At 38.7% G+C, this 26606-nt stretch overlaps 4 protein-coding genes across 8 annotated transcripts in view; 2 read left to right on the forward strand and 2 right to left on the reverse strand.

Annotated features, from left to right (window-relative positions):
• Positions 1-547: 547 nt before the first annotated feature.
• On the reverse strand, positions 548-10510 carry cep126 (centrosomal protein 126). 4 transcript variants are annotated; one of them, XM_085380773.1, is made up of 11 exons: positions 10181-10510; positions 9840-9959; positions 8634-8779; positions 8253-8364; positions 8021-8153; positions 5332-7273; positions 4784-4902; positions 4313-4382; positions 3843-4052; positions 3659-3723; positions 548-3565 (listed from the first exon to the last, which is right to left on the reverse strand). In XM_085380773.1, the coding sequence occupies exons 1-11, from the start codon at positions 10213-10215 to the stop codon at positions 3482-3484; spliced, it is 3036 nt and encodes a 1011-aa protein (XP_085236899.1). In that variant the 5' UTR covers positions 10216-10510; the 3' UTR covers positions 548-3481. The 4 variants fall into 4 exon arrangements, with proteins under 4 accessions (XP_085236899.1, XP_085236898.1, XP_085236900.1 ...); XM_085380772.1 differs by having other exon boundaries at positions 8021-8156; XM_085380774.1 differs by lacking the exon at positions 3659-3723 and having other exon boundaries at positions 8021-8156.
• Positions 10511-11265: 755 nt separating this feature from the next.
• Positions 11266-17100, forward strand: trpc6b (transient receptor potential cation channel, subfamily C, member 6b). The gene is made up of 12 exons (XM_085381089.1): positions 11266-11285; positions 12418-13186; positions 13292-13477; positions 13672-13836; positions 14131-14347; positions 14721-14948; positions 15273-15537; positions 15673-15868; positions 15996-16202; positions 16395-16451; positions 16756-16831; positions 16911-17100. Exons 1-12 carry the CDS (start codon positions 11266-11268, stop codon positions 17075-17077), a joined length of 2553 nt encoding a protein of 850 aa, XP_085237215.1. The 3' UTR covers positions 17078-17100.
• A 2122-nt stretch (positions 17101-19222) lies between these two features.
• On the forward strand, positions 19223-23616 carry pgr (progesterone receptor). The gene is made up of 8 exons (XM_085381090.1): positions 19223-20001; positions 20306-20415; positions 21060-21176; positions 21385-21690; positions 21965-22109; positions 22258-22388; positions 23011-23168; positions 23262-23616. Exons 1-8 carry the CDS (start codon positions 19238-19240, stop codon positions 23415-23417), a joined length of 1887 nt encoding a protein of 628 aa, XP_085237216.1. The 5' UTR covers positions 19223-19237; the 3' UTR covers positions 23418-23616.
• A 323-nt stretch (positions 23617-23939) lies between these two features.
• arhgap42b (Rho GTPase activating protein 42b) overlaps positions 23940-26606 on the reverse strand; it is an 85211-nt gene continuing 82544 nt past the window's right edge. The window contains exons 24-25 of one of the 2 annotated variants that reach the window (XM_085429225.1): positions 26466-26545; positions 23940-25651 (exon numbers count right to left, since the gene is read on the reverse strand). In XM_085429225.1, the coding sequence (XP_085285351.1) occupies positions 25563-25651; positions 26466-26545 (169 nt within the window). In that variant the 3' untranslated portion in view covers positions 23940-25562. The remainder of the gene's footprint in view (positions 25652-26465; positions 26546-26606) is intronic. The other variant, XM_085429226.1, reaches the window with a different exon arrangement.

Here is a 26606-nt window from a genome sequence, read left to right on the forward strand (position 1 = left end):
ATTGTAATATCCTTTACAGTTTATGTAATCTTCGACCGGACAATCTGGGCAAGACCTTATGAGTTATGGTCTCCATTTATGGCCCATTTGCTAGCCCAAATCTGGATGCCTTGTAGAAAAAAACACTACTACATGGGAAGTTTCATTAAACTAACTTGCAGATGCACTGAAAATATATACACACAGATGAACACGGGGTAACCAAATTAAACTCAAATTTGATGCTATAAAGTGACATTTTCTTGTACAAGTTTGTACATGTTTTTTTTAAGTTACCAAAGTTTTTCTAGTGTAAAAACAAGAAAATAAAGGACCAAAAAGAAAACGAAAATCAAATTCATATTGAACTAAAGCTCATAAAAACTTACAATAAAGTGCATTTGCAAACGGAAAATCTGACTAAAGTAACACTGGCAGATCACATTTTTCTTTGCAGGATTTATTTATAACATTATGACAAAATATAGATAAACACTTTCCCAAGAATCTGAGCAAAGATAAGAAAAAAAAATATCATCACTATGTGTAATAGTACAGTTTTGTCTCTCTCTCACTCTCTTTTTTTGTTACAGTGCTCATGAAAAGTAGACCCATGCAGTTCCCACAATTGTTATGCTAATGAAGCCCCTCTCCCATTGAGAAATCATTTTGTCAAGATCCACCCTCTTTGGATATAGAGGCTCTGTTTCAGCTTTTCCCATACATCCATGAATGCATCATTATGAAGATCTATTAAATATCCACAGACACTGTAAACCTCCTTAACAGACTGAGAGTCACACTCAACCCACATGCTTTTGGACAGATAATACTTTTTAACAATGCTGCACCTTCAAAATCTTAGAAACATTTAACATCGCTGTAATCCACCATACTGGTAGGAATTCATGTTTGTCCTGCTAAACTTTGATGTGTCTAATAAATGATTAGTAAAATGCTGACAGTGAGAGAACTTTTAATATTTGTGAAATACTTGATTATTGTTTTAAAAGTTGCTCTAATTTGATGAATGAAGGAAACAGTCTTTGCACACATGCTGCCAGTCAAAAAAATGTCCATTGTTTCAATGAAAGTGGCCATTTTCACATCATTGTAACGCAGTCAGACACATTAAAGAGATGGACTGCAGTGTCCCGGCAGCGCCAAGAGGACCACCCACCACGCCGAGTTTGGTCACTTTTTGTAAGCCTTCCATCCTCCTCACTGCTCTCGATTGGATATTACTAGAAACGATTATATGGCCGCTATAAAGCAGAATCAACCTGTGATCGAAAGTGTAGCTGTATGAGTCCACTTTGTGTAAAGCGCTTTGCTCTTCTGTTTGGCTATTACAGATATGTTGACACACTGTTGCTACAGTCAAGTGAGTGGAAGGCTCGCACGCCCCCTGCAGTGTACAATCGGTATTTATCCCAATAAACAAACTATTGCAGTGTCTATCCCTTCCTTTCTGGCTTCCTTTAAACATGAACAAACCACGTACAACTATGTTATTGCCTACAATCTTTCAGCTTTATGCATAAATCTTAGCTATCACTCATTTTCTGAGCATTAAAACCATTGTTATCATTACAAATTTGATCTAAACACGTAAAACACAATTTCCAACCTTCCATCCATGTGCATATTGTCTTATTACAAAAGATATTCAGATTTTTTTTAAAGTCAAGGTTTGTTTCGGTCATTTTTTGTTGCATGCAATATTGCTTTTCCAGACACTCATTCATTGCGTGTTAAATGGACTGTAACAAAAGAAGACAAAATACTTGACAGCTTAAGCTTCACAACAGACCAAAGCACAAGCTTGAACTTGCATCTGTGAAAATGTCTCCCCTTATTTTCAGCACTCTTGCCTTTTCTTGTTCAGTTTCTGGGTGTTGTGCTGGTTAAGGCTTAAAGCTCATTACACTCACCATTGTATAGCATAATGGCTGTGAACAATAATGGTGCCAGGCCAAACGGAACTGATTTCAGGGCAAACCTACAGCAGAATATTCAGAATTTCAGTGATTTATCTGAACACGAACACTTATTCTACATGATTGTGTTTATTTGTGTGCACGCTTATGTTGTTTTTTTTTCCTTTTTTATTGGGGCAGTCTAAGTATCATTACTAGAGAGCTTCTTGTTAATAGGTAGGACTCAAATATGTTAAATATCAGCATCAGTTCAGATAAAAGTAGTTTTCTTCTCTTTATAATCGTCTCATGCACACTGGGTAGAAATAACACTGACGCTCATTGTCAATTAACCACATTGGACAGTTTGTATGTTTCACTGGAGAATCTCTTCAAATGTAACGAGTCAAAGTGCATCTGCTGTTGTGGGCATAATCATATGCTAAAAATGAATACATTGTTTCCCTCTGTTGCTGTTCTCAGTTTTGGTGTAAGCTAACAAGGAGGTGATGCACGACTCGATGTGGCAATGAGACACCATTGTCACATTACCGTTTATAGCTCCTTCTTGGAGCACCAAAGAAACCTGCAGTTAAGCTATAAAAAAAGTCCCATCATTGTTCAGATGAGCTTGGGCTTCCTTCAGCTCTTGGAACAAGTCCTAGCAGGCTGACAGAGGGACAAACCCAGACACGCCAGAGAAGGAGGGGCAGCTCACATCAATAATCCCTACAGCGTCTTCCCCCAATGAACCTATTGTTTGCCAAGGAAGACAGAGAAGTTTTTAATTAAATACACTTTAAACAACAACTAGTATCAAATAATAGCATGCTTTGTCTTTTGATGTTACTATAGATTGAGGGCAATATTAAATAAATTAAGCCTTAAAGCAAAAATAAAATTCAGCATAGGTGCAATCTGAAGAGAAACCTGCAGAAACCTCGCTGTAGAGGCTCGGCTTGTTAAGCCAGTAGGTTGAGTCCAGTAGCCATAATCATCTTTTCCACAGCCATAAAAGAAAGACAAACACACCTTCAACGCTGCAAAACTTTTCATAAACCATTTCCAGGCCTTGGTCAATTCACTGATTGTAACACTGCCAAACACAGAGTTTATCAGCAAACTGTCAACAACATTTATTCAGTTCACTGCTGAACTGCTGCAAAACAGTCCACCAAGTCATAGTGTTACTATGCAAAATAAATACAGAATGGTACACCTTTAAACATTTAACATATACAATTTGATAGTGTTTGTATATTTTGCAGTCAGGGCTGGTCATGTATTGATTGAAACAAGAGCATCTTTGCATTTTGTAACATAAAAACAGATTAAAGCCTTTCTCATTTAAATAGGCACTTCAGACTTCGATTGCTTGATAGTCAGTAGCTTAAGTGTGCTCTAAGGCTGCTGATATGTCTTTTTTTGTCTTTGCAATTCAAGGCTGTTTATATTTCAGATCCTTAGTTACTTAAAAAGACACAATTCCTTGTTTTGTAATAAGTGCTTGTTTCAACAACATGCTTCAGCATAAAGTGCACCGACGAGGGCTCAAGACTGCTGTGGCGAACACAAGCTTCAAGTCAGGACTTCTGGTGGTATCGAGAGTGATTGTTAGCCGAGGATCCACAGTGTTTGTTATGGTTTGATGCTTTCACTTCTCTTGTCTGAAAATGGAGACAGAAGTTAAGAAATGAATTATCTTCAACAAAGTCACCCTTTCTGTTGAGGAAAGAAATAAATCCCTGCTAAACACTTACATAGGGTGCATCACTAAGTACAAGACCATGCATGCTAGTATTGCCCCCAACACGCTCCTGCACACCTGCAAATAGTAACAGGTTGGCGTGGTTACGCTGCACCGACATCATGTTGATACTCTTCTGTTATACACAGGTCAGAAAAATTCTGGCCTGATTTTAACGGCCTTCACAAAGTGCTTACATTGAAGCTGGTGGTTGAGTCGATCCAGACAAAGCAGAATTTTCTTCTCCTCCAAGGAAATGCTGGTGAGCTCCTGCTGTTGGCTGTACTGGTCTACTGTTCCAGATCTCTGTGTTTGGACTGTCTCCATGGCAGCCACTATACCCTTTTCTTCCAGATGGCCTTTGGCATGCACTTCAGCGAGGTGTAACTGGGCTGCACTCTCAAAATCTGAGATTACATTAAAGGCAGACACTCTCACCTTATTAATGCATGATGCAGCTGTCCTATCAGATTTCTAAATTCCTATATCCCTGTTTTTTAAGTTACATTATATATATTTCCTAAAACTAGAAAACAAAAAAGAAAATGTTAAGAAAGCTCTTATAAAGCATAAGACATGACAGAAGAGTAACTTTTTTTTAAACTAATACATTCAACATTTGCTTGAATTATAAAATAAATGTAAACACAAACAGAGAACATAATACCTTCATTTGGAAAGGCTGAGTTGTAAGTGCTTGGTAATGTTCTGAGCAGCTTTGCTGTTTGCTTTGTTTGCTGCAAAAAACAACACACACTCACAACACATGAACTGTCACTAAGTCAACATCAGTTATTAGCTTTTTACTAACTGCTCGTTGTTATTGTTCCCTTTGTCTGGGAAGCTTAAGACAAAGATTTCTATTCTATTTTATTCTGTTAGTCTGACCTACAATTAACCTTAATTTTTATGCAGGCCAGAGATGAATTAAGTCTTATTTTATTTGTGATGACAAAAAAAATGTATCGTTAACTCATGTCTATCCCTAACGCTTGTCTTTGGCACCATTAATTATTAAATTAACACTTTGGACAGCATAAAAGGAACAGCAAAACAAGTTCAAACACACCCACTTACTGATCTTTACCAACTACTCTCACACCTCCCACAGGGCAACTACGCAACTGCACGCATGTACCTGAGAGATCTGATGAAGTCTTCTATTCTCTGAGCCAGGAGCCTGTCTGCCTTTCTCTGTACAGGGCTTCCTTAAGACTCGCCCTCTCTCCAGGGCTGGTGCTTTCAGTATCAGTTTTGCTGAAAGAAAACATATGCACCGGTATCATAACTACAAGAACAAGCATATTCCAGACTGTGCTGTCTGGAACACCATGTAAAATTTGTTTTTAAAGTTTAAAAAAGCAGTTGGATGTTTTGAAGCACAGCCTATTACTACAAATAATAAAAAAGTGGAATAATGATTAAAAATAGTCATAAAAACTCACAAATGTCATGCAGATTATTTTCTGCATACTTGTACTATTGAACACAGTCAAACAGCATCCTGGGACTGGATTAGCATTAAAGATTGTTCCTCTTTACGCTCAAAGTACTGTAGCTACTACTTACATTATAAAATGTAAAATATGAACTTGAACAGGTAGAAAAAAAACCAACTAAAATTTCTGGAGGCACTCAAATTAACCCTAAGCCGTGTGTAGTGCTGTCAGCTAAAATATACATTACCATCCTTTGTGGTTAAGGCACTGCGGACGCCATGCCAGAGCTGTGAAATTTCTTCATCTGTGGGAGTACAATCTAAACAGAAGTCTTTTTCATTACATGCATTCCCCCCCCTTCTTCTGTAGTGGTGAGTGTCCTGATGACTTGAACTGGGCATGCTCGTCACAATGCCCTCTGAAAGTGGGGAGGCGTATGACGGTGGCAGTGGTGTGTCTAAAACAGTATTTTCTGTTGTTCTTTCTTTATGCGTTTTAGCTGAGCAATGGCCCTCTGAGTCATTCTTGTTCAGGACCTGCTCAACAGCCATGGCCCGTTTGTTGATGGCGCTCGCGTGATCCCTGCCATATGGAATTTTGGTGATGCACGGCGTCTTTTCCTCCGCAGATTCCATCCGAGGAGGTGGACGTGGCACCATGACCTTCCCTTGGGTTTTGGCAATCTGACTAACCTCGGTGGCAGACTGAGGTCGTATGACCGTGCCCTTTCTTGTTCGTGAGGAAACAGGACCCGCTCTGCCAAAGTGCTCTTTCCGAGGGACCTTGGGGGCACTGGCTCTGATGCTGTTGCGGTGTACCTTGACCTCATCGGTTTGTTGCTGGGGCAAGTTGACTTGAACATCTGCCCAAGCTTCTTTTGTAAACTGATAACCAGTGGAGGCTGCAGGGGTCATGCCGGGTCCAGTCTTGGGAGTCCCTGAGAACGCACTAAGGCTTAGCTGGTGGTCGTTCGAGTTGTTTTTTGGTTGACAGAGATTGAAGGATTTGCCTTTCATTTTGTTCTGTTTATCTTTCTCTTTTTCCACATGCACTTCATCAAACCAACGCAGCTTCTTTTTGACAGTGTTATTGCCCCCCAGGTCCCTTGTTTTTCTCCGTGCTAATTCAACACTATCCCTGATCGCTAAAGCTACTTGTTTTGCAAAAATCAAATTCCCTGAGCCGTACACACAAGTGGAATCCATGTATTTGGACTGCTTTTTAAGAATTCCCTTACTATATCTGACCTCACATACCGAATCAGACGTCTCTATTGACAAAGGTATTTTCTCGACTTCCTTCTCAGGACATTCAAGACACTTGTACGTATCTGACTGAATATTAGACAAGCAGGTATGCTCCATGGGTTTTGTATTTATTGGCTTCTTAGTATTGGAGTCTGAGTTTGTAACCTTATTGAGATTGTTTGTAGAAGCACTGCATTCTTTGTGAGATGACAGAGCGCTGTTTTCTTTTCCTGTTTGCTGAAGAGCGCTTTCTCTTGACAAATTGTCTGTTGTACTGTTGTACAAGAAAATATTTGGCTTTGGGGGATCCCCAAACAAAATGTCTTTGCTGTTGCTATTTTTGGCAAGCAAAGGAATTTCTGTAGTTGGATATTTTAATTGTCTGTCATCTTGGATCCTCTCCTGTTTGTGAGCCAAGAGGCCCTCTTGTTTAGGATAGGAAGAATCGAGTGCTGCGTTGCCAAGAGCAGCTATATTTGCAATAATGATGTTGCCACCGGGGCTGTTCTGTCGAGTTTTCATCTCATAGGGCTCTAGGTCAGCACTAACATTTTCACTATGAGCTGATAAATTACAGTTGTTCAGAGCAGGCTGGATCTCTGTCTTAAGTCTTTGTTCAATAGATGTGAATTCCCACGAGGCTTTAGAAACATTTATCTTATTATTACACCATCCAGATTCATCTAGTTTTTTCTGGTTTGGTTCATGCCGCTTATTTGCTTGGACTAAGTTATCACCGAGAAGCATCATCGCTGAGAAGTCTGATGTTTGATGACACAAGTCATTTTGCTTTCTTAGGTCTTGATGGGTCCTCTCTGTGCCAAGCAAGAGTGATGAATAGGAACTCTGCAGAGGTTTTGTGAGGTGGTTGAAATCCTCATTTTCCAAACTATCCTTACTTGAAAGGCTCTCAGAAAGACAAGAATCAGACAGGTGGCTACCCTGGAAAATGGAAGCAGAGAGGAGTTGATAAGTGGAAAATAATATATTTTACAACTGTACAGGCATGCCTGTTGCTTATCAGTGCTTACAAGGACCTCCCCTGCGTCCTTGCCACTGATCTTTTTTTTTTTCACAAAATGAAAATGAAGACTGTTATAAATAATATACATTCTGAAACAGCTATTAATATACACACATTGCACTAGAGGGTGCTACAGTTTGTAGCATCCACAGGGACTGTTACTGCAGGAAAAGGTTTGTTACAATGCTGCCACCTAGTGGAATCCCCCCAAGATTGATTCTGTTCATCTGGACGTTTTCAGTGGGAGAAACGTTTCAACACTCATCCAAGTGACTTCTTCAGTCTCAGGTGACTGAGGTAGGTTTCCCCAATATTATAAACAGCCCATTATTCGTTCAGTCGTGCTAGTATATATATATATATAAAAAAATGAAAAATGAAAAACAAAATCATCATAAATCTGGTCCTTACCAGGTTCTACAATTATTTAAATATGGCATTACAACACATGGCATATTACACTCTGTCTTTATTTAATTACTAAAAATATAGCCAAAATGTAGAAGCAGTACAAGCAGTAAGTACAGCCTCAGAGCTTCCACAGCAATTAAGCGCCAACTGAAAGAAACTGTGGCCTCGAAAAAAGCAGAAGGGCTGTCACACTAAAGTTTTGTTTCCTGCACATTGAAATGAAAAAAAAAACAAAACAAACAAAAACAAAATACCTGTGGACTGTGATCGTGCTCGCTCTCTATTCTGCTCTGTTCCAGGAGGAGTTTTGTGTAGGCCTCCACAGCAGAAAGCGCTTGGCGGTGGGAGGATTTAGAAACTGTGGGTGGCTTAGGAGATGGGGAGCAGCTTCTTTAAAAGAGAAAGGAGAATATAAATAAGCAGTGACTGGCTATTTTTGGTATGCAGTAAGATAATGGTTGAAGTTTAAATCTGCTTCTTTTTTACCCATTAACATTTATATTGCTGGACAAGAAAGAGGACTGCCGAGTGTGCGAATTCAAGGTGCCTTGAATTTGATGGAGTGCATCTTCAATATTTGCAACATTTCTTTTAAAAGCTATGAGACACAAAGGAAAACATACAAATAAACCAAAATATGTCAAGACTGTTGAGTGAAATAGAGGGTGGTACGTGTTAAGGAGCTGAAACTCCCAAACCCTTCATCCAACTTGAATGTGAATACCCTCAAATGAAAGCTGAGAGTCTACGCATTCCGTCCATGTCCATTATACAACTATAACTGGAATATTTTTCAGTAAACAGGTAAAGAACAAATCTTGTGTCAGTGTCCAAATATATATGGAGCTAACTGTATAATCTACTAACATTGTCGGCGCCTCTCAGAAGGGGGTAAATGTGCTCTTTGGAAACGCTCAGTTGCGTCCTGTACTTGCAGTCTGCGTTGCTGGAGGATGCGGTCTCTTAGGCATTGCTCCTGCACATCCCACTGCTTCCGTCTTTCATCCAAAGCCCTGAGCCATGAAAAAGGGAAGAGAATGAACCTAGGGCACATTTTAATTTATTAAATCTAGTCTGGGCTAAACAGAAACCTGAGTCCCTGCCTAGAGATATGTTTTCAGCAGAGCCATTAATAAATTAAAGACACCATTCACTCCTGGGTTCACTGGTGAAGCCAGTAACAACAGTAATAGTGTAAATAAAATTCCACTTTGTTTTCTTTTTAAAATGTCAGAAGCAGTAGTGTATTAAATAGCCATGAGAAGTACCTCTATCTACTGTATTTACAAAGGCTTATAGTAGCTGAAAATTCATTTTTGAAAATGTGTCATTAAACTATACATGAACTGGAGTTACACCTGTCCTTTAAATGTGCAACATTGTGCCTAATTATGCTGCCTTTTTTACGTGTGAAAAATCATGTTAAAGATTGCAATTCTGCTGTCTAAAAATAAAACTGAAATGTATTACTGTAAGTGAAGATATAGTATTTCATGCAATCTATGTAATGTTTATGGGTAAACTTATCCACAGTTTAATTTGCCCCTCCATTAAAGGAACAAATCTAATTTGTGGGGTTCCTCTTGTTCTTGGGTTACGCCTTGTTCTGATGTTACGCAATAAGCCTGACCATTGCCTACAGCCATCCTTGCTATAACATGCTTTTAGTGCACTAGGTTTAAAAACAGGACCTCTCAGCGTCAGGTCCCAATTATGGAAACACATATTTAGAAGGTGCAAGGGATCTGAACCTCATCGGGATAAACTTTGCAGCTTTAAGCATTCAAAGAAGTCAAGCTTTAATCACCTCTCTGGAAACATAGATCTATTTCCAGGTCTACATTGTGAAATCCTGTCTGCACAGTTGATCCTATAAAGTATCAAAGTCAAGGACAGAACCAGAGGCCCATTCTGAACACCAGCAAAATTAAATGGGCTGCACATATTTCTCTAAATGGGTATGGGAGCGTTATAGGTTATAGGTTATAGAAATCGGACAGAAGTGTGTTGTTTAGATGAAACTTTGCTGTTAGTCCAACAATAAAAATAATATATATTCATTTGACAACTGACTTTCTGCGTCGGTTGGTTTCCAGGGAGAATTTGCGTGCTCGGGATTTGCATATCTTCTGCTCTTCAACCAAAAGCCGTCTCTCCTTCTCGAGACTTGCATGATCTCTCAACCTCGAATATCTGGTAGTCATCAGCTGAGGAGAGCAGTTGTTGATGGTAGTCAGAGGATATGTGTCGCGTAAAAGTAATAATCAGTAATGATTAAGTTCTCGTGAATTATACAAGCAGGTCGAATAAAGTTTCAAGTTGGGTCATTACCGAACTCTACATTTGTTTTAAAACGAGCGTGGGTGCACGACACACATTTCTATAACACAAATAACTTCATGCATGTAGGATACGAATGGTAGAAGAAGTGATCTTGTGGAACTTGCATCCTCTGAGGCTGCTGATCTTCGCTGACACCGAGCAGACGTACAGGTTCAATCGGCTAGCAGCTGCTAACTTGTCCTTTTTAGCTAACGTCGGCAGTACGCCGGATTAAGTCACTCAACCATTTTCAGGGCGAAGTGAAACTTGTAGCGTAAATGTCCACATCGTTGCGACCTCCCCTGACCAGTAACAGCCTCATTGTCTTGTGTAAAAGAGTGAGAACAAAAATCCGAATAAGTTGATACGTCCACAGCCGTGTTTGTGTACGCTTGCTCCATGATAGCGACCGAGGACGCGACTCCTTGGCAACCAAGAGAGGTGATTGTTTTTCTTATGTCCAGCAGAGGGCGCAGGACTCCTCCAGACGTGCATGTCGCCTTCAGGCACATTTGGAAATTAAAGGTATCCACATTTTAATGTTAAAAACTTTCTGTGGGATAGTTAAAATGTTTTTACTCAGCTTTTATATCTACTCTTAGAGGAGGGCTTGTAAAATACGAGGATGGGCTGGTGTTACTTTTTATCTTTAATAAAAACAGAAGTTAAGAGGATTATTGAAAATCTGCTTTTTCCAGATTGTGTATGCCATTTTATGGATGAGTGGGCCGCTGCTTTATCTCTTACTTTGTCAAACACTGTATATGGGTATAGTGATGATATTGCTGCTATCCTGCACTCGGGTAATTACATATAATCCCTTTGCCCTCGGCTACAGTTTAAGTCATAACCTGTTATGCTGGAGCGATTCTGCTGATCCAAAGTCCCAGTTTGTCAAAGTGCTTTAATATCTTGCTTTAGGGGGCTTACGGGAAGATTGATTGAAAATAAAGTAAATAATAGATAAATATAATACCCACACCAATACCCATATTTCAAAGGAAATTCTAAAGGAAAAACGCCCTTTGGGCGTGCAAATGCAGCACTGTAAGCTTCAAGAGTCAACACTGGACGCAGGGTTAGAGCCACTCTGACAGAAGGTCCAGAGGCTACAGGATGAGCTCGATGACCGAAGCAGATTTGGGTCATAAAGATTAAACAATTAATAAATCATCTGATGGAGCAGTATTTCCCAAGGTTAGTGAAGCGCGTGTTTTTTTTCCCTTTAAATCTCTCTCTCTCTACATATATATATATATATATATATATATATGACAGATAATGATATTGTTATATTTCCATAATATCGATGTTATTGCTACTTTTACGATGCTACAGAAATCTTTCATTTCATTTGTTTTCTCCATCTAGCTCTTTAGATGATATAGGAAGGGAAACAAAGTTCACCAGAAAATATGTTTCAAATATTATTTTGATCTTCACTTATTAAATCCTTATTTAAACCACTTCGGTTTAAATAAGGATTTTTTCACCTTCCCTGGCCTAACAGCAGGATACATATTCAGTTTATATTGTATTCGCAAATATAAACGATCTGCCCCTCTATCAGAACAAATTCTGCATGTATTGCATGCATTTAACGGATTGCTCAGTTACTTAAAATCTTGTTACTAATGTCACTAATTATGACTGAATACACTGGACATCGTCAACTTCTGTCATCATGGTGGTTATTTGTGCTGAAGCAATTGGCTCCTCAGATAACCTTGTTATTCAAATGTAATTAGTGAGCAGAAAGTTGATTTTCTCTTTTAAAAATGGCGATTTAATTAGCAATAAAAATAGTCACTGTCATCAGGTATGACCTCAGCTTAATGTCTGTGGTTAAGACGTAACACGTTCTAAGTTTTCCATGATCAGCAAGTGGTGTTATGTATAGTCTATTTTGGATTATTCAACAGTAACTAAATTAAAAAGACATGTGAATCCAGCAGAGGCTGAATGGTCAGTGTCCTCCCATGAAATGAAGGAGAGCAGATGATGAATCTGTGGGTGGTGTCACACATTTAGTGTGAGTTATAAATCAGCAGAGACCCACTGTGCACACTGTTGTTCAGTCACTGGTTGGATCACTGCTGTCTCATTGTCCAGCCCTTTTTGTGATATAAGGTAAAAATTATCCTTTAAAGCAATAGAATATTTGTTTATCTTCCTTGAGAGAAATTATTAATCTTACCTTAGCAAAGGAGGGATTACCAGCTGAAAAGGTAGTTCTATTTTGTCTTACAGAAATAATTTTACAAACCTAAAATGTGATTGTAACCCTGTGTTAAAGATCATATGACTAAATACACTTACCTGTTTTTAGATGGAGCAATGAAGAGAAAGCCACGATGCTAAGACAAATTGTGGTCAAACCCCGGAGACAAGCTTTTTGGGGGGCCGGTTACCCATTTCATCCTCACTCTTCCTCTTGCCTTTCTATGAAGGAGGAAGTTTTTTTAGAAGCTGCAGAATATGGCAATATCCCTGAAGTGAGGCGGATGTTGGAAGAGCTGCCAGAACTCAATGTTAACTGTGTCAACTACATGGGACAGAATGCACTGCAGCTGGCTGTTGCCAATGAGCATCTAGAACTTACCAGACTTCTTCTAAAGAAGAAAGACCTCGCCAGAATAGGAGATGCTTTGCTGTTAGCCATCAGTAAAGGTTACATTCGCATAGTAGAGGCCATACTGAACCACGAGGCTTTTGCAGACAGTCAAAGGCTGACTAACAGCCCCAGCCAGGCAGAGATGCATGATGACTTTTTCTCCTATGATGAGGATGGGACACGGTTCTCTCATGACATCACTCCCATCATTCTGGCTTGCCAGTGCCAAGAGTATGAAATAGTGCATATACTTCTTCTTAAGGGAGCCAGGATAGAAAGACCCCATGACTACTACTGTCAGTGCAAGACCTGTAGTGAGCAGCGGAGGCATGACTCTTTCAGCCATTCACAGTCCCGCATCAATGCATATAAAGGTCTAGCCAGCCCGGCATATCTCTGTCTCTCCAGTGAAGATCCTGTGATGGCAGCGCTGGAACTGAGCAATGAGCTTGCAGTTCTGGCCAACACCGAGAAAGAGTTCAAGGTACAGTAATTACAGTGTTCACTCAGGATGCATATTGATGTTTTTGCCAGTCTGTTTATGTGCTTCACTCATTCACAGTGCATATGCTGCTGTTCTCTGTTACAGAATGATTATAAGAACCTGTCAATGCAGTGTAAAGACTTTGTGGTGGGGCTCCTGGATTTGTGTCGAAACACAGAGGAAGTGGAGGCTATTTTAAATGGGGACAAAGAATCATATCGTAGCTCAGACACCACGAACAGACAAAACCTGATTAGGTTAAAACTTGCAATAAAATATGAGGTTAAGAAGGTAAGCACATGAGCACTCTTTAACTTTTTTTTTTTTAATCAATCTTGCATCCTTCATCAACCTCATGTTTGAATATGTAAAGTGTGTAAAGTAATCCTTTTCTCTTCCTGTCTCTGTCTGTCTGTCTTTGTCTTGCATGAACACACACATGCACACACGCAAAAAACACATACCTTTAAACTCAAATGAGGCAGTTTGTGGCACATCCAAACTGCCAACAGCAACTCCTTTCCATCTGGTATGAAAACCTATCTCGACTCCACCAGCAAACAACAGCAGTTAAGATTCTTCTTGTTCTCGGTGTAGCTCTTGGGTTGCCTATACTGGCTTTTATTTACTGGATAGCACCATCAAGTAAGGTTAGTTTACAAAAAAAGTTGCACATAACCTAATAACCTGCCATACAAATGTTGCATTATGCCTGCTGAACTTTAAATTGCCAAATTCTGGTAACACTAAGTTAACAAAGCTGTAATGTAGGATTGCGCTGACTTTTTTAGTTTCCTGTGAAGTTTTTCTCATCATCAATGTTTCAGTTTTTATGACTGGCTTAAGCACTGCCATGTATCTTTTGATGTATAAAATATATCACTGAAATATGTAAAAAAAAATGTGATTTTAGGTTTTGTTCTGTTTGTTGTCTCTCGCTTCAGTTTGGAAAACTTATGGGCAGCCCTTTCCTGAAGTTTGTGGCGCATGCAGCTTCCTTCATGATATTTCTTTGCCTACTGGTCCTGAATGCAGCAGACCGCTTTGAGGGAACTTCACTGCTGCCCAACATGACCATCCATGATTACCCTTCACAGCTTTTTCGTATGAAGACCACGCCCTTCACCTGGATGGAAATTCTCATCATATCTTGGGTCATAGGTCATAAGCGTAAACACACTTTGTCCCTCACCAATATACTTATGGATTTCTCATTATTTTAGTCAGGGTCCTCATAATATTACACTGCTGTGCATGTCAGGGTAAAAACATCAAAATCATTCAAGATTTATTAATCTTCACACATCTGCTATGATACAAATTGCCCACATTCACCAAGAAAATCTCAAACTACAGACCAGACTTTGAAGCCATGTCAAACATGATTTACCAGTAACAGCAATAAAAATTCCTATGTGATGTAAATACTATCCAAATCTTAGTAATACTGTTTGTACATGATAAGATTTTATTACACTATTTCATATAAGAGAGCAAAAATGGGACTGCCAATCACTTTTTTTTTTCTCCACAGGGAAGATCTGGGAAGAATGTAACAACATTTGGTCCCAGGACATCCGGGAGTACATATCAGAACCCTGGAACCTTCTAGACTTTAGCATCCTCACCATTTTTATGACGTCTTTCACTGCCAGATTAATGGCTTTTTGGCATGCATATTCAGCCCAGTGTTATATTGACAAGCACCATACTAGCCTGTCCAACATGACGTTGCCCTTTGAAATACAGTATTTCCAGCTTGGTAAGTGTAGACCAAAAAAATTCAAGTGTTATTGGTATTATGGGTAAGGATTCAATATTTGTTTACATTGTTAAAATAAAAGGTTGCTGGTCTTAGATTTTAATTTTGTTCTAATGTTGCACTGGACAAAGAGACAAACAAACTTTTAGGTGTTATCTTCATAGCCCAATTAATTTTTTAAAATTCATCATTAAAATGAAAAATGATCTTTATTGGTATTTGATTTATAAATCTTAACACAAGTAATAATATTAACAGACACAAAGTTTAGATCATAAAACCTGTTCTTACATGCAGCATCTCTCTCTCTCTCTTTTTTCCTAGCTCGAATCCACTGGATGCCCTCAGACCCGCAGCTTATTTCCGAAGGCCTTTACGCAATTGCTGTTGTGCTTAGTTTCTCCCGCATTGCGTACATCCTGCCCGCCAACGAGCGCTTCGGGCCTTTGCAGATCTCTCTGGGAAGGACGGTGAAAGACATATTTAAATTCATGGTGGTGTTCGTAACAGTGTTTGTGGCTTTCATGGTAGGAATGTTCAATCTGTACTCATACTACCTTGGAGCCAAACACAACGATGCCTTTACAACGTAAGTGTCAAACGACTTCAAAAACGCCGTTTTTAGAAAAATATGATCAAATGTTTCCTTTACACACAAAACGTGTCTAATAAATATGGCACAATGGTTGAACTATACTAAATTCTGATTTCTGTATTACTCCAGGCTTGAAGAGAGTTTTAAAACATTATTTTGGGCCATCTTTGGGCTGTCAGAAGTGAAATCAGTGGTGATTGACATCAACCATAAGTTCATTGAGAATGTAGGCTACGTTCTGTACGGGGTGTACAACATCATCATGGTGGTCGTCTTGCTGAATATGCTCATTGCTATGTTTAACAGCTCTTTCCAAGAAATTGAGGTACAACTTCATCACTGATATTTCTAATTTAGAACTGATTTGACTGGTACTATATCTTAAGCCCGATTGCCAAATTTATCAGCGTTTTAAATTTCCATCTTTTTTGTTTTTGTTTTTTTTGCTGCAGGATGATGCAGATGTCGAGTGGAAATTTGCAAGAGCTAAACTCTGGTTCTCTTACTTTGACCATAGTGGCACACTGCCTGTGCCCTTCAATCTTGTGCCCTGCCCAAAATCAGTATCTTGTCTATTGCTGAGTATAAAGGATTTCATCTGGAATGTACCTCCCGGCAGACACACAAAAAAATCACGCAATGAGATGGAGCTTAACAATGTGAGGCACCACCAGTGTCGTTTGATGAAACAACATTTTAATCAAGGAATTTTCAATTTTGTTGAATGTACTAGTTGGAATATATATCATCTCAGCGGGCCTCAGGGCCTTCTTTTGTCACATTAATAGGTACAGCTTGGGGTTGTAAGTACCTATGTTAACACCTTCTTCTTTTGGTTGTTTTTGGCTTAGTTAAGACGACAGGACGATCTGGCTGGGGAAACATCTCTTTGTCCAACCCGTCATCAAGTAAAGCTTTTTTAAATCTCCAATAACTGCTTAATAAAGGAGCTTTCAGTAAATTGTCTTTCCTGATTAAGGTTTTGCATACATAAACAAGTGCACATAAAAAGTGCAAAGTTTGTCATTTATTTTGGTGTCATCTATGGAATCATACCTATGAAACAGTATAAGGCATAAAATAAATTTGCTGTATATACACATAAGGACCCATAACATGTCAGTCCAAATAGTCCAAATTGTGTCTTGTGTGAGGGAAATAATTAACAGAGCAGAATAAAACTATAATCATGACTTTGTTACTTTATTACAGAAAATAATGAATTGTCTCATTAAAAGATACATCTTAAAAGCACAGAGGGATAAAGATAACAATGAAGTGAATGAAGGTAAGTTCTTCTGAGCTACTTTTCATGCTAGGATCACATAAAAAACACAATTTTATCCTTTTCACTTGCTGTTCCTCAGGTGAACTGAAAGAGATCAAACATGACATCTCCAGTCTTCGCTTTGAGCTCCTGGAAAGGGAGAAGCACGATAAGAAGACACTAACAGAGCTCATGAGGCAGCTGGAAGAAGTAATGCATGCGAAGCAGAAAGAAGAGCAGAAGCATACACTGGATATGGTTTCTTAAAAACAATAAAGATTAGAAATGTATTTACTGGACACACTCCATCGTTCTCATTAATGAGGGATTCAGTCAAGGCCGAATGTTTCTGTGACACAGACTTAACACACAACTTTCAGACACAACTTAGCTGATAAAACTACATATTTTGTATTCATTATAAAAAAAATTCCTCCATTTTCTCCATTGTGTAAACTTATTAATTTGTTTGTCTTTTGATTTTTTTTCCGTGCCTGTGTCTGAACAGTTTGCTTATTGCTACAATAAAGGAACTGTAATGTAACTTTTCCTGTTGCTTTGACTAGGCTACAGTTCTGAGTTGACTGCTGTCATCTGCATGATTTGTTTTGGAGGTAATTCACCTGGTGCTGAAAACCAGAAAGCGGTTCAGATAAAACAGAAAGATATGTTTGATTGTCTCAGTCGCAACACTCAATTAAGCTTCTTTCTGATAACTGCGCTCAGTGTAGCTGGAGGAAAGTAGTTACTTTTTCTTTAATGTAACTTCAGTTAATCAATACAACTCCAGGCTTGATGTTCAAAACTCTATAAAACTTTTTTCTTAAATGTTGTTCTTTGTCAAAATATTAATTACCCGAGTATAATGTTTATTTAATGTTATTAAAGTTACTGCGGGTTATCTTCATCCCATGAGAGATTATGCGTTTTTAAAATCATTGCACCACATGCTGTTGTGCTCTCTCGTGCTTGGTGTTAGGCAAAATATCTGAGAACAGTGTGACCTGTCATGTAGACATCCAGCTCGCCTCCATATAGTGAGGCAGAAAGACTAAAAGCTACAAACAGGCTTTAACTGCCAAGCCTGTGAATAATGCAGCTGTGAAGCATTTACACCAAGTTTTATAACATGGCTGTTATAAAACAGCGAAACTGATACAATTACCACCAGAAGAATCTATAACATTAACATCCCGAGGAAATTTACCCATGTGTCTGAAATATTCAAAATTTGATTAAATGAGAGGATTTTTCGAAGCCTGTTGGTGGTCAATGGGAGCTATATTTAAAGTTTAAAAACTTGTGAGAAAACTAGGCCATTGCAGCACATTAAAGAACACATTATGGAGATATGAAGAACAATTACAGCATGAGAATTGTTTCTGATGTTGTCAAAAACATGACGCAGGAGATAGGGGCCAAGGTCGTTGTGTGAATAATAACGACATGCATCAGCAACATTCACATTTCCTTTAAAAATAAAACCCTCTATAATATCTAACAAGGTTGAGGCTAAAGATAAAACAAAAAAGTAATTCAAGGTAAAGGGCAATTTTATAAACAGTAGCCATTAGATGGCCACATGGGTGATAGTCTTCACTTTATCAAAGTCTTTTTATATATTCATCTGTCTACAGTAAAATGATGATGCTTAAACGCAGGGTTAGTTTCCGAGCACTATGAAATCTATTAAATATGAGAAAGGAAACAGTCAATTAAAGTTATAAAAAATATTCCTTTGAAGAAAACTTATAAAACAGACAAAAGTTTGTGATTTAGCAGAAATCACAAGGGTGATGTTGAAAATGATTATCCATTTTGCGAGTTACTGGGGTTTATCTTCGTCTTTCCGATGGCGATAAGAGTTTATAGTACTTTCTCCTTTGGTAATAATGCCTTCCCCATATTTTACTTGATTCATGAACTGTAGGGCGGAGACAAAAGACCATTGGCATTGAAGTGATGCACTGTTGATTCTCCTCTTTGGTCTGTTGTTTAAGTCTGGTGTGAGCGCAGTGCAACCACATAGATGTCTTGTCTTGGATTCTTCCCCTGGCGACCTTTGGAGGACCGTTATAGTCAGAATGAGGAATACTACGAATATGTGAAACAAGAATAAAAACAATCGATGTGACTTTTAAAGATGACTACTACCAGCACAAGGTTATGCTTATAAATCTGCCGAGATTATCGACTGGGGGTCGTAGTTGCGCTCTCATCAACATTGGCCAAAACTTCATTTTATTTGTGAAGTGAAAAAATATAGATATATATTAATGGAATAGACCTCGTGTGAAAGAAAGACAAGTGACTGCCTTTTTCCACGGGGAGGAGGACTACAGGAAGGTTACCAAATCACAGCTTATCATACACCTTCCAACCTCCGAGCGCCCTCCACTCTCTGTTGTGCGCTTAGAGGTTCACAAAATGGAGAATAAAACAAACGGGAAGATGGGCACCAACAGTACTTCGGTCGCTGATTCCACCGAAACAAGCCTAAGTGACGTGATTGAAGCTGGATACAGTAGGTCGAATACAAAATTGCCGGCCGATTCACGGTTTCTAAATTGCATGTCCTCTGTGCGTAATTTTGGAAACGTTAACACACTGATCCAAGGTCTTAATTCAAGCCCTGACTGCGCAGTTTTTAAAGACTGTAACACAGTCGATCCTTCACTTGGAGCAAAACATTTTTATGACCGTAACAGAGACTATCTTAAATGTGATGGTGTTCCGTGGGAGGATTTTGTTAAACTTCAGAGGACAAACGTGGCCGCATCCGAAAGTTTACCAGGCGCAGGTCTCCCCTCTACCTCCGGGGCTTGCAAGTTCATCAAAGATGAAAAGGAGCCTTCTGTGATTATGGACATCCCCTGTCACAACTTTGATCCATCACTCGAGATTTCCGCTCTCGATACCTGTTCTGACACCGACAGGAAGCAGCACTTAGGGCTTAGCAAAGGTGAATCGACAAGTTTCGATCCCAACGCGCAAACAGCTGGGCAATTGTCGATATATAAGACTGATGTTCCTCGTTGGCAGATGCAAGCATCTCCAGGTGAGACCCAGTATTGGGGACAGTCGGCGGGGGTAAACGAGGACCCGTTCAGAACTAGTGGCTACAATGTGATGCAGAACCAGACCCAGACTCTTCCTCAGAGGAACCCAGCTCCTTTCTCCACATTCCCCGGGTAACTACTACTCAGCGTGATAACTGCCGACAGAATCTTAATTATATTAATCATAACAGTGTCGCAAAACTTTTAACACAGTTTGGATAGGTGTGAATGTTGGCACGTGTAACTCGAGGATCAAAGAGTAGCCTAATTAATTACACAACTGTCAACACATACTTTATCATTTTACAACGACTAACGGTTTTCTAGGTATTTCTGAATGTAACAAAAAATATTTTATCTAGTGCGGAGTCCACAGCGCTCAGTAGTCTTTGTCTGAATATTTTTTCTCTTCACATATATTTACTTTCCCCCCCAGTATGCCACCCCAGAGACTGTGTATGATCTGTAGTGATGAGGCATCTGGCTGCCACTATGGAGTCTTAACGTGTGGGAGCTGTAAAGTATTTTTTAAAAGAGCGGTTGAAGGTGAGCAAAGAAAATCTTTAACAAATGTCAAAATAACCACAGTGTGTGTGTGTGTATATGTGTGTGCGTGTGTTTGTGTGTGTGTATGAATCATATATATATATATATATATATATATTTTTTTTTTCTTTCTTTTGATTCTGTCCTCATGTCCCTCATTTAAAATGCTGCACAATGTACTACTAACGTAATACTGCGATATTTAGACAAATGAAAAATCTCTCTTAGTGCTTAGACATGTATTTTCTATGTTAATCTTTATAAATTTTTCCTAAAACCAAGTTAAAAGAATAATAATGACCTTTTGTGGTAGTTGTTAAAGGTTATTAGCAACAGTATCACAGTTACTAGTGTACATCCTGTTCTTCCACTTGGAGTTTTTTTTTTCTCCTGTTATCTTTCAATGTGAGATATATTAGAGCCACTATGTCTCACCGTGGCCATGTCACTCTGTCCTCACAGCCTTGCCTCTATCTAATTTTCTGCCAGAGTGCTGCCTCAGCGTGGAGTAGAGTATTCATGCTAATAGTCAAGAACTCTTCAACACATTCTCTTCTTATTAAAGACCTCTCCCGTTTCCTACATATTTGGAATGGAGAACTGCTAAAAATGTTTTGCATTGTCTGTACCTATTCATTCAACAGGCCATCACAGCTATCTCTGTGCTGGGCGGAATGACTGCATTGTGGACAAAATTCGGAGAAAAAATTGCCCTGCGTGTCGCCTTCGAAAGTGCTATCAAGCAGGAATGATGCTTGGAGGTATCATTTGGTTTTATTTATCATGTAGTCCCAAGAAACCATGATTAAAACCAAAGAGAATATTCTGCATGTTTAGATTAAAAAGAAAATCATGACTCAAAAAAACAACAAAAAACCCCTCAGGATATTTTACTCTTTCAAATGTCTTATTGGCACGAATTTAGTGGTTTCCCATTAGATCAAACCAGAACTTATGTTCACGTCACAGGGAGGAAACTGAAGCGCTTTGGGGCCTTGAAAGACACAGGTTTGACCCCATCCCTGATGTTCCGGTCCCACATGACCATGCCCGGTGACAGCCAAGCCTTGACTCCCATGTCTTACATACCAGGCATTCATGAGCTACAAGTCTCCCAACAAATGCTCAACATCCTTGAAAACATCGAACCAGAGGTGGTGTACTCTGGTCATGACAGCTCCCAGGCTGATGCTCCCCATCTTCTGCTCACCAGTCTCAACAGGCTGTGTGAGAAACAGCTGATGTGGATTGTGAAGTGGTCAAAATCTCTCCCAGGTAACAGCTTTCTGCATCTCAGGGCCATCACAGTTGTTGTCATGGGGATCTAGTGGCGGGCCTTGTTGGAAGTCTAAAGTCCTAAACGCCAAGATAGAAGACTTTGTAATGCCTTGAATATTGTCACCGAGTCAAGTGTTTGACAGGAAATTTTAATATAGTTTAACATGACTGTAAACACCTACTGAGACAAAAATGTTACTGTTACTGGAAAACCATATATATACGAGAAGAAATGTTATGAATGAAATGTTCTTCTTTTTCTTTTTTTTAGGTTTTCGTAATCTACACATCAATGATCAGATGACACTCATCCAGTACTCGTGGATGAACATGATGGTGTTCTCTCTTGGGTGGCGCTCCTTTCAGAATGTCACCGGTGAACATTTGTACTTTGCACCTGATCTGGTTCTTAGCCAGTAAGTAACCACAGTCATCGGCAATTGAAGATGGCTTTCGGTTGGTGATGATTCATGAACTCTTTTATCCATAAGTTAGTGATTTCAGTAGAGAAAGAGTCTACTGGTTATCCAGAGACGTAAACCATTTTGTGCTTTTGTCCATTAGGGAGCAAATGAGGAGATCTCCAATTTACGACCTCTGTCTAGCGATACAGTTTATTCCTCAGGAGTTTGCAAATCTTCAAGTTACACGCGAAGAGTTTCTTTGCATGAAAGCCATAATATTGCTCAACACAGGTAAGACTGTTATGCTAGGGCTGTTCGATATAACCATATATATCGGAATGACGATATAAAAACGTCTATCGTTGCATTTTACGCTATCGTTTGTTTCGTGGTGTCACAAAATAAACTGTTTACGGCAATATTTTTTCATTATTTTGATGGTCACTGTAGTGGCTATATTAATTTCTTAAAGTTCTCTCTTTCTCTTATATTTAATATAACCACACTACAGACAGACAAGCGCTTGTTTTTATGCGTTGTCGTTATTTCGACCTAAAACTTTCACAATAAAGCTCAAGATCCCGTTGAGACTTTTCAAAATAAACTGAATCAGAGATTTTGGTCATATCGCACGGCCCTATTTTACGCTGTTAAGGAGACTTACAAACTAAGCTATGATCAGTTACAGCTGCACTGCACAATAAAGACATTTTTATAAAAGCAGTGTGCATCTTGACAAGATTTATGTAGCAACTGCTATCAATCCTAGTTTTACTAACGGCATTTACCTTTAAAATCATTGCTGGCTGGTACTTGCATAACATCTCCCCAGTATTTCTTTACTTCTTCTAACAATACCGTTTTGAAATGTTTAGTGCAATTTTAAATATGCAAATATCTTCTCTGCACTTAGTGCCTCTTGAAGGATTAAAAAGTCAGGCAGCATTTGATGAAATGAGACAAAACTACATCCGGGAGCTGACCAAGGCTATTCAAATGAAGGAGAAGGGCATCGTGGCAAGTTCCCAGCGATTCTACCACCTCACCAAACTCATGGATGCCATTCATGATGTAGGCTCCCCCACAGAGCTCAGTATAACCGTATATATATTTTTGCCACTTTAACAACTACCAAGACACAAATTGATGTTTCTTTTTTAACAGATAGTAAAGAAGATCAACCTGTTCTGTTTGAGTACCTTCATCCAGGCAGATGCCATGAAAGTGGAGTTTCCAGAGATGATGTCAGAGGTCATTGCCTCCCAGCTTCCCAAGGTCCTTGCTGGCATGGTGAGGCCCCTCTTATTCCACAGCAAATGACATTGCCAACACAGATACTGCAGCTCTGTGAAGACAGCTTGTGTCTGGATTACTCATCCCATTGTTACTGGATTCTTCAGAGCCTTCATTTTGCCAAAATGCCTCTAATTTGCTTGAGGTTAAACAGGAAAACCAGGTTTCTTAAAATGTTTTTAGCAGGGACATATCTTGAAAATTATACATTTAGAGGCATCAATCAATAAAGTTCCTATGTTTTATTCAGGTGTATCCACCATTTCCATTCCTACAAGTTGTGTATAAAACTTGCTTTGAACATAGTAGGTTTTAAGAAAACCATTAGAGATATTTTTGTATTCAAAACAAATAAAAAATAAATACAAAAATGCTAACATTTTTCAAGGAAAGGTGCAGAATAAATTGAAATTTGTGACTTAGGCTAATCAATACAGGATACCAGCATAGTAACTCACCATACCTACTTAAGGAAGGTGAAACCTTTAAAATAACTTTGTTTAAAATATTTATAAGAACGAAAAGTGACCTATGAGCCATATTTTCTTAACAAAACTTAGCTCACCAGCTTTAATTTACATCCATATCTGCATCAACATAAATGTACATGTAAATAATGGGATCTTAATGCGATGCAAGTGACAACTGCAAACATGTTTATTACCATTAATGTTGCACTGTTAAGAAATCCAGACCATTCAGGAAAATAACCACATTTTCTCCTGAGTTATCGCAACTTCTGAGTTCTTTGGCCAGGAAATGCGACAAATTTGAAGTAAAACATTACTGGCTTGACAAGATTAAAGGGTCCAAATGTAAAAAATAAAATAAAATTTATTGTCATGTCTTTATGGATAGGAAGAACACTTGAGGAGAACTTTACTGCTACAAAGCTTTATCTCCACTCACTAACTATAGCAAAGAAATTTGGACAACTGGTCTATCATGCTTAAGTTTATTTATAGACATGTTTATGCACTGTCAGGATACAGTAGATGTCTCCAAGGCATCAAACTTCCAGTATATAAAAGGATGCCAAATGTTACATATTTGGGATATGAATATCATTTCAATGATATAACTTGCCCCTGCAAATTCAGACTCTAAGGGAGTACAAGTCCGGCATCGCTGTTCAAGGCCGCTTTGCATTCCTAACATGTAAAAGGAAAAGAAAAGAACATCCTGATCTTGGCAACAGCGAAACTAAAAATGCACTCCCAGAAACAATTTGGCTAGCCAGAGAACCCTTTACTTCAAAGTGACCTTGTTGTTAATTTTTCTTTTATGCTTTTCTTAAACGGTATCAATGAAGTTAACTTTTTATGTAATTAGAAACATTTCTTTAGAAAAATGCTGTGACAGAAATAGAACTTTATTTGTTAACGCTATGCTTGTCTAGTTGTCATTACCAGTACACCGGTGTATCAAGGACACTTCTCGTAACATTCATTTGTAACATTATAAAACAAACATGTGATATATATCATTGTGAGCAGTGTATAGTAATAATAAAAATAATAATGTCATTAGAAGTAAATATCTTTTGATGTGGAATTACAGAGAAAAAGACTTACAAACTTTAATGTACATTACAGTACCGTGTAGCTACTGAACCAGAAAGTGCACTGCAGCAGTGAGGAGATTCAGTGGATGAGCAATGATCAGAGTACAAAAACATGAAAATTAAGGTGCAAACCCATTATACATTTTTTTTCTATTAGATTCAAATAGATCTTCTCATTTTAAATCACAGCTTGTTAAATTACAGTCAATACAAATGTTTATGAGACAGCAGATTTTCATTAACTTCTTGATGAATATGTTTTGCTAATATAATGGGAAGTTAAAATATGATATTTTTCTGAGAATAAAATGTGTGAAATGGGATATGATATTGTTTGGTGATTTTGTAAGTGAACGCTGTCACTCAGTGCAGCCAGCAGGCAACATAGTTAAATCTAACAATAATGTCCATTCTCCAGAAGCACACAATAGTCATTACAGTAAGGGAGGTATATCTTTGGACTTGTCGCACTGTTTAAGCAATTATTAACCTGCTTGATAACTGCTAAAAATGCATAATATGCATTAGTATAATAATAGGGAGATTTAAGCACATTGTGTGATTTGTTTTCCATGGATACCATGAAAAGATGCAAAGTTTACCACCTGTCAGAGGAAGACAACATAATTCTCTGGGATTAAACCTGTTTTTCCCTCGTATGTTGCTTGGAGCCAGCCTGGTTCAACAGAGGGGTAGACTACAGGACAGAAGAGAGAAAAACATACCGAGCCAGTGAAAAAACAGATTCAGACTTCTGATCTGGAATAAGCTGATTTGAATCACTGAGCCTATATTTGACTGCATAATTTACAAGAATTATTGAATATTAGATTGAGGAGGGCTCTGGGCTAGTCTGCTCTTCAGATTCAGTCCCCATGAAGTATTTGAATTTTAGCCATCGTGAAAGAAACGCAAACAGTTTAAACCATTAAAACTAAACTAAATTATTGCGGAGATTCACCAAAACAAAGGGAAACAGCTGTAAAATGTCTGGTAAATACAATCTAGCAGAGATGTGCTGAATTAAGATGTAGAGAAAATGGAGAACAATAAAAGTCTGCCTGCTAGTAAATTGTGGGGAGCATTTGTTGACGTTTTTGCATTTGGCTCTGCTGGCTGTGCTAAGAGGAAACCGGCACTGGTGCCTTTCATTACTAGGTTACAGTGACCTGCCTAGACTGTTTGTGGGCCAAGTCATCTCTTAATGGAAACAAGCAGGAGGCAATAAAAAAAATCTTGGCACTGTTTGGATGTCCATAATGTATATGGGAGTGTCGCGCTAAGAGCAAAAACTTTCCATTTCAACACTGGAAATTCACCAAGTTCCTGCTCTTTGCTGTCAGCACAAGTCAGGCAAATTACCCCCTCTGTGTGTACAGTATTTACACTTCCGATCAGCCTTTCAACGAATCATTTGCAATCTTGAATCCGAACACTTTTGCTGTAAAGCGAAAGTCGGCTTACAAGCAGACAGTTAAATGTGCTTATGTGTTTGCGCTTTTTCTGCTCACCGTTTGAGAAGTGTGCCCCCTGTGGGAAGCTGAGCTCATGACTGTGCTCTGCCTCACAGGAATACATTGCCTTGGCATCTCTGTAAAGACAACAAAAATATGCTTTGTAATCGCAGATTTAAGGAGATAAGCGTGGGATCG

Source organism: Rhamphochromis longiceps, linkage group LG14, assembly GCF_057381845.1.
Source record: "Rhamphochromis longiceps isolate RC_006_pf linkage group LG14, R_longiceps_female_GT1.1, whole genome shotgun sequence".
In the NCBI taxonomy this organism is placed as follows: domain Eukaryota; kingdom Metazoa; phylum Chordata; class Actinopteri; order Cichliformes; family Cichlidae; genus Rhamphochromis; species Rhamphochromis longiceps.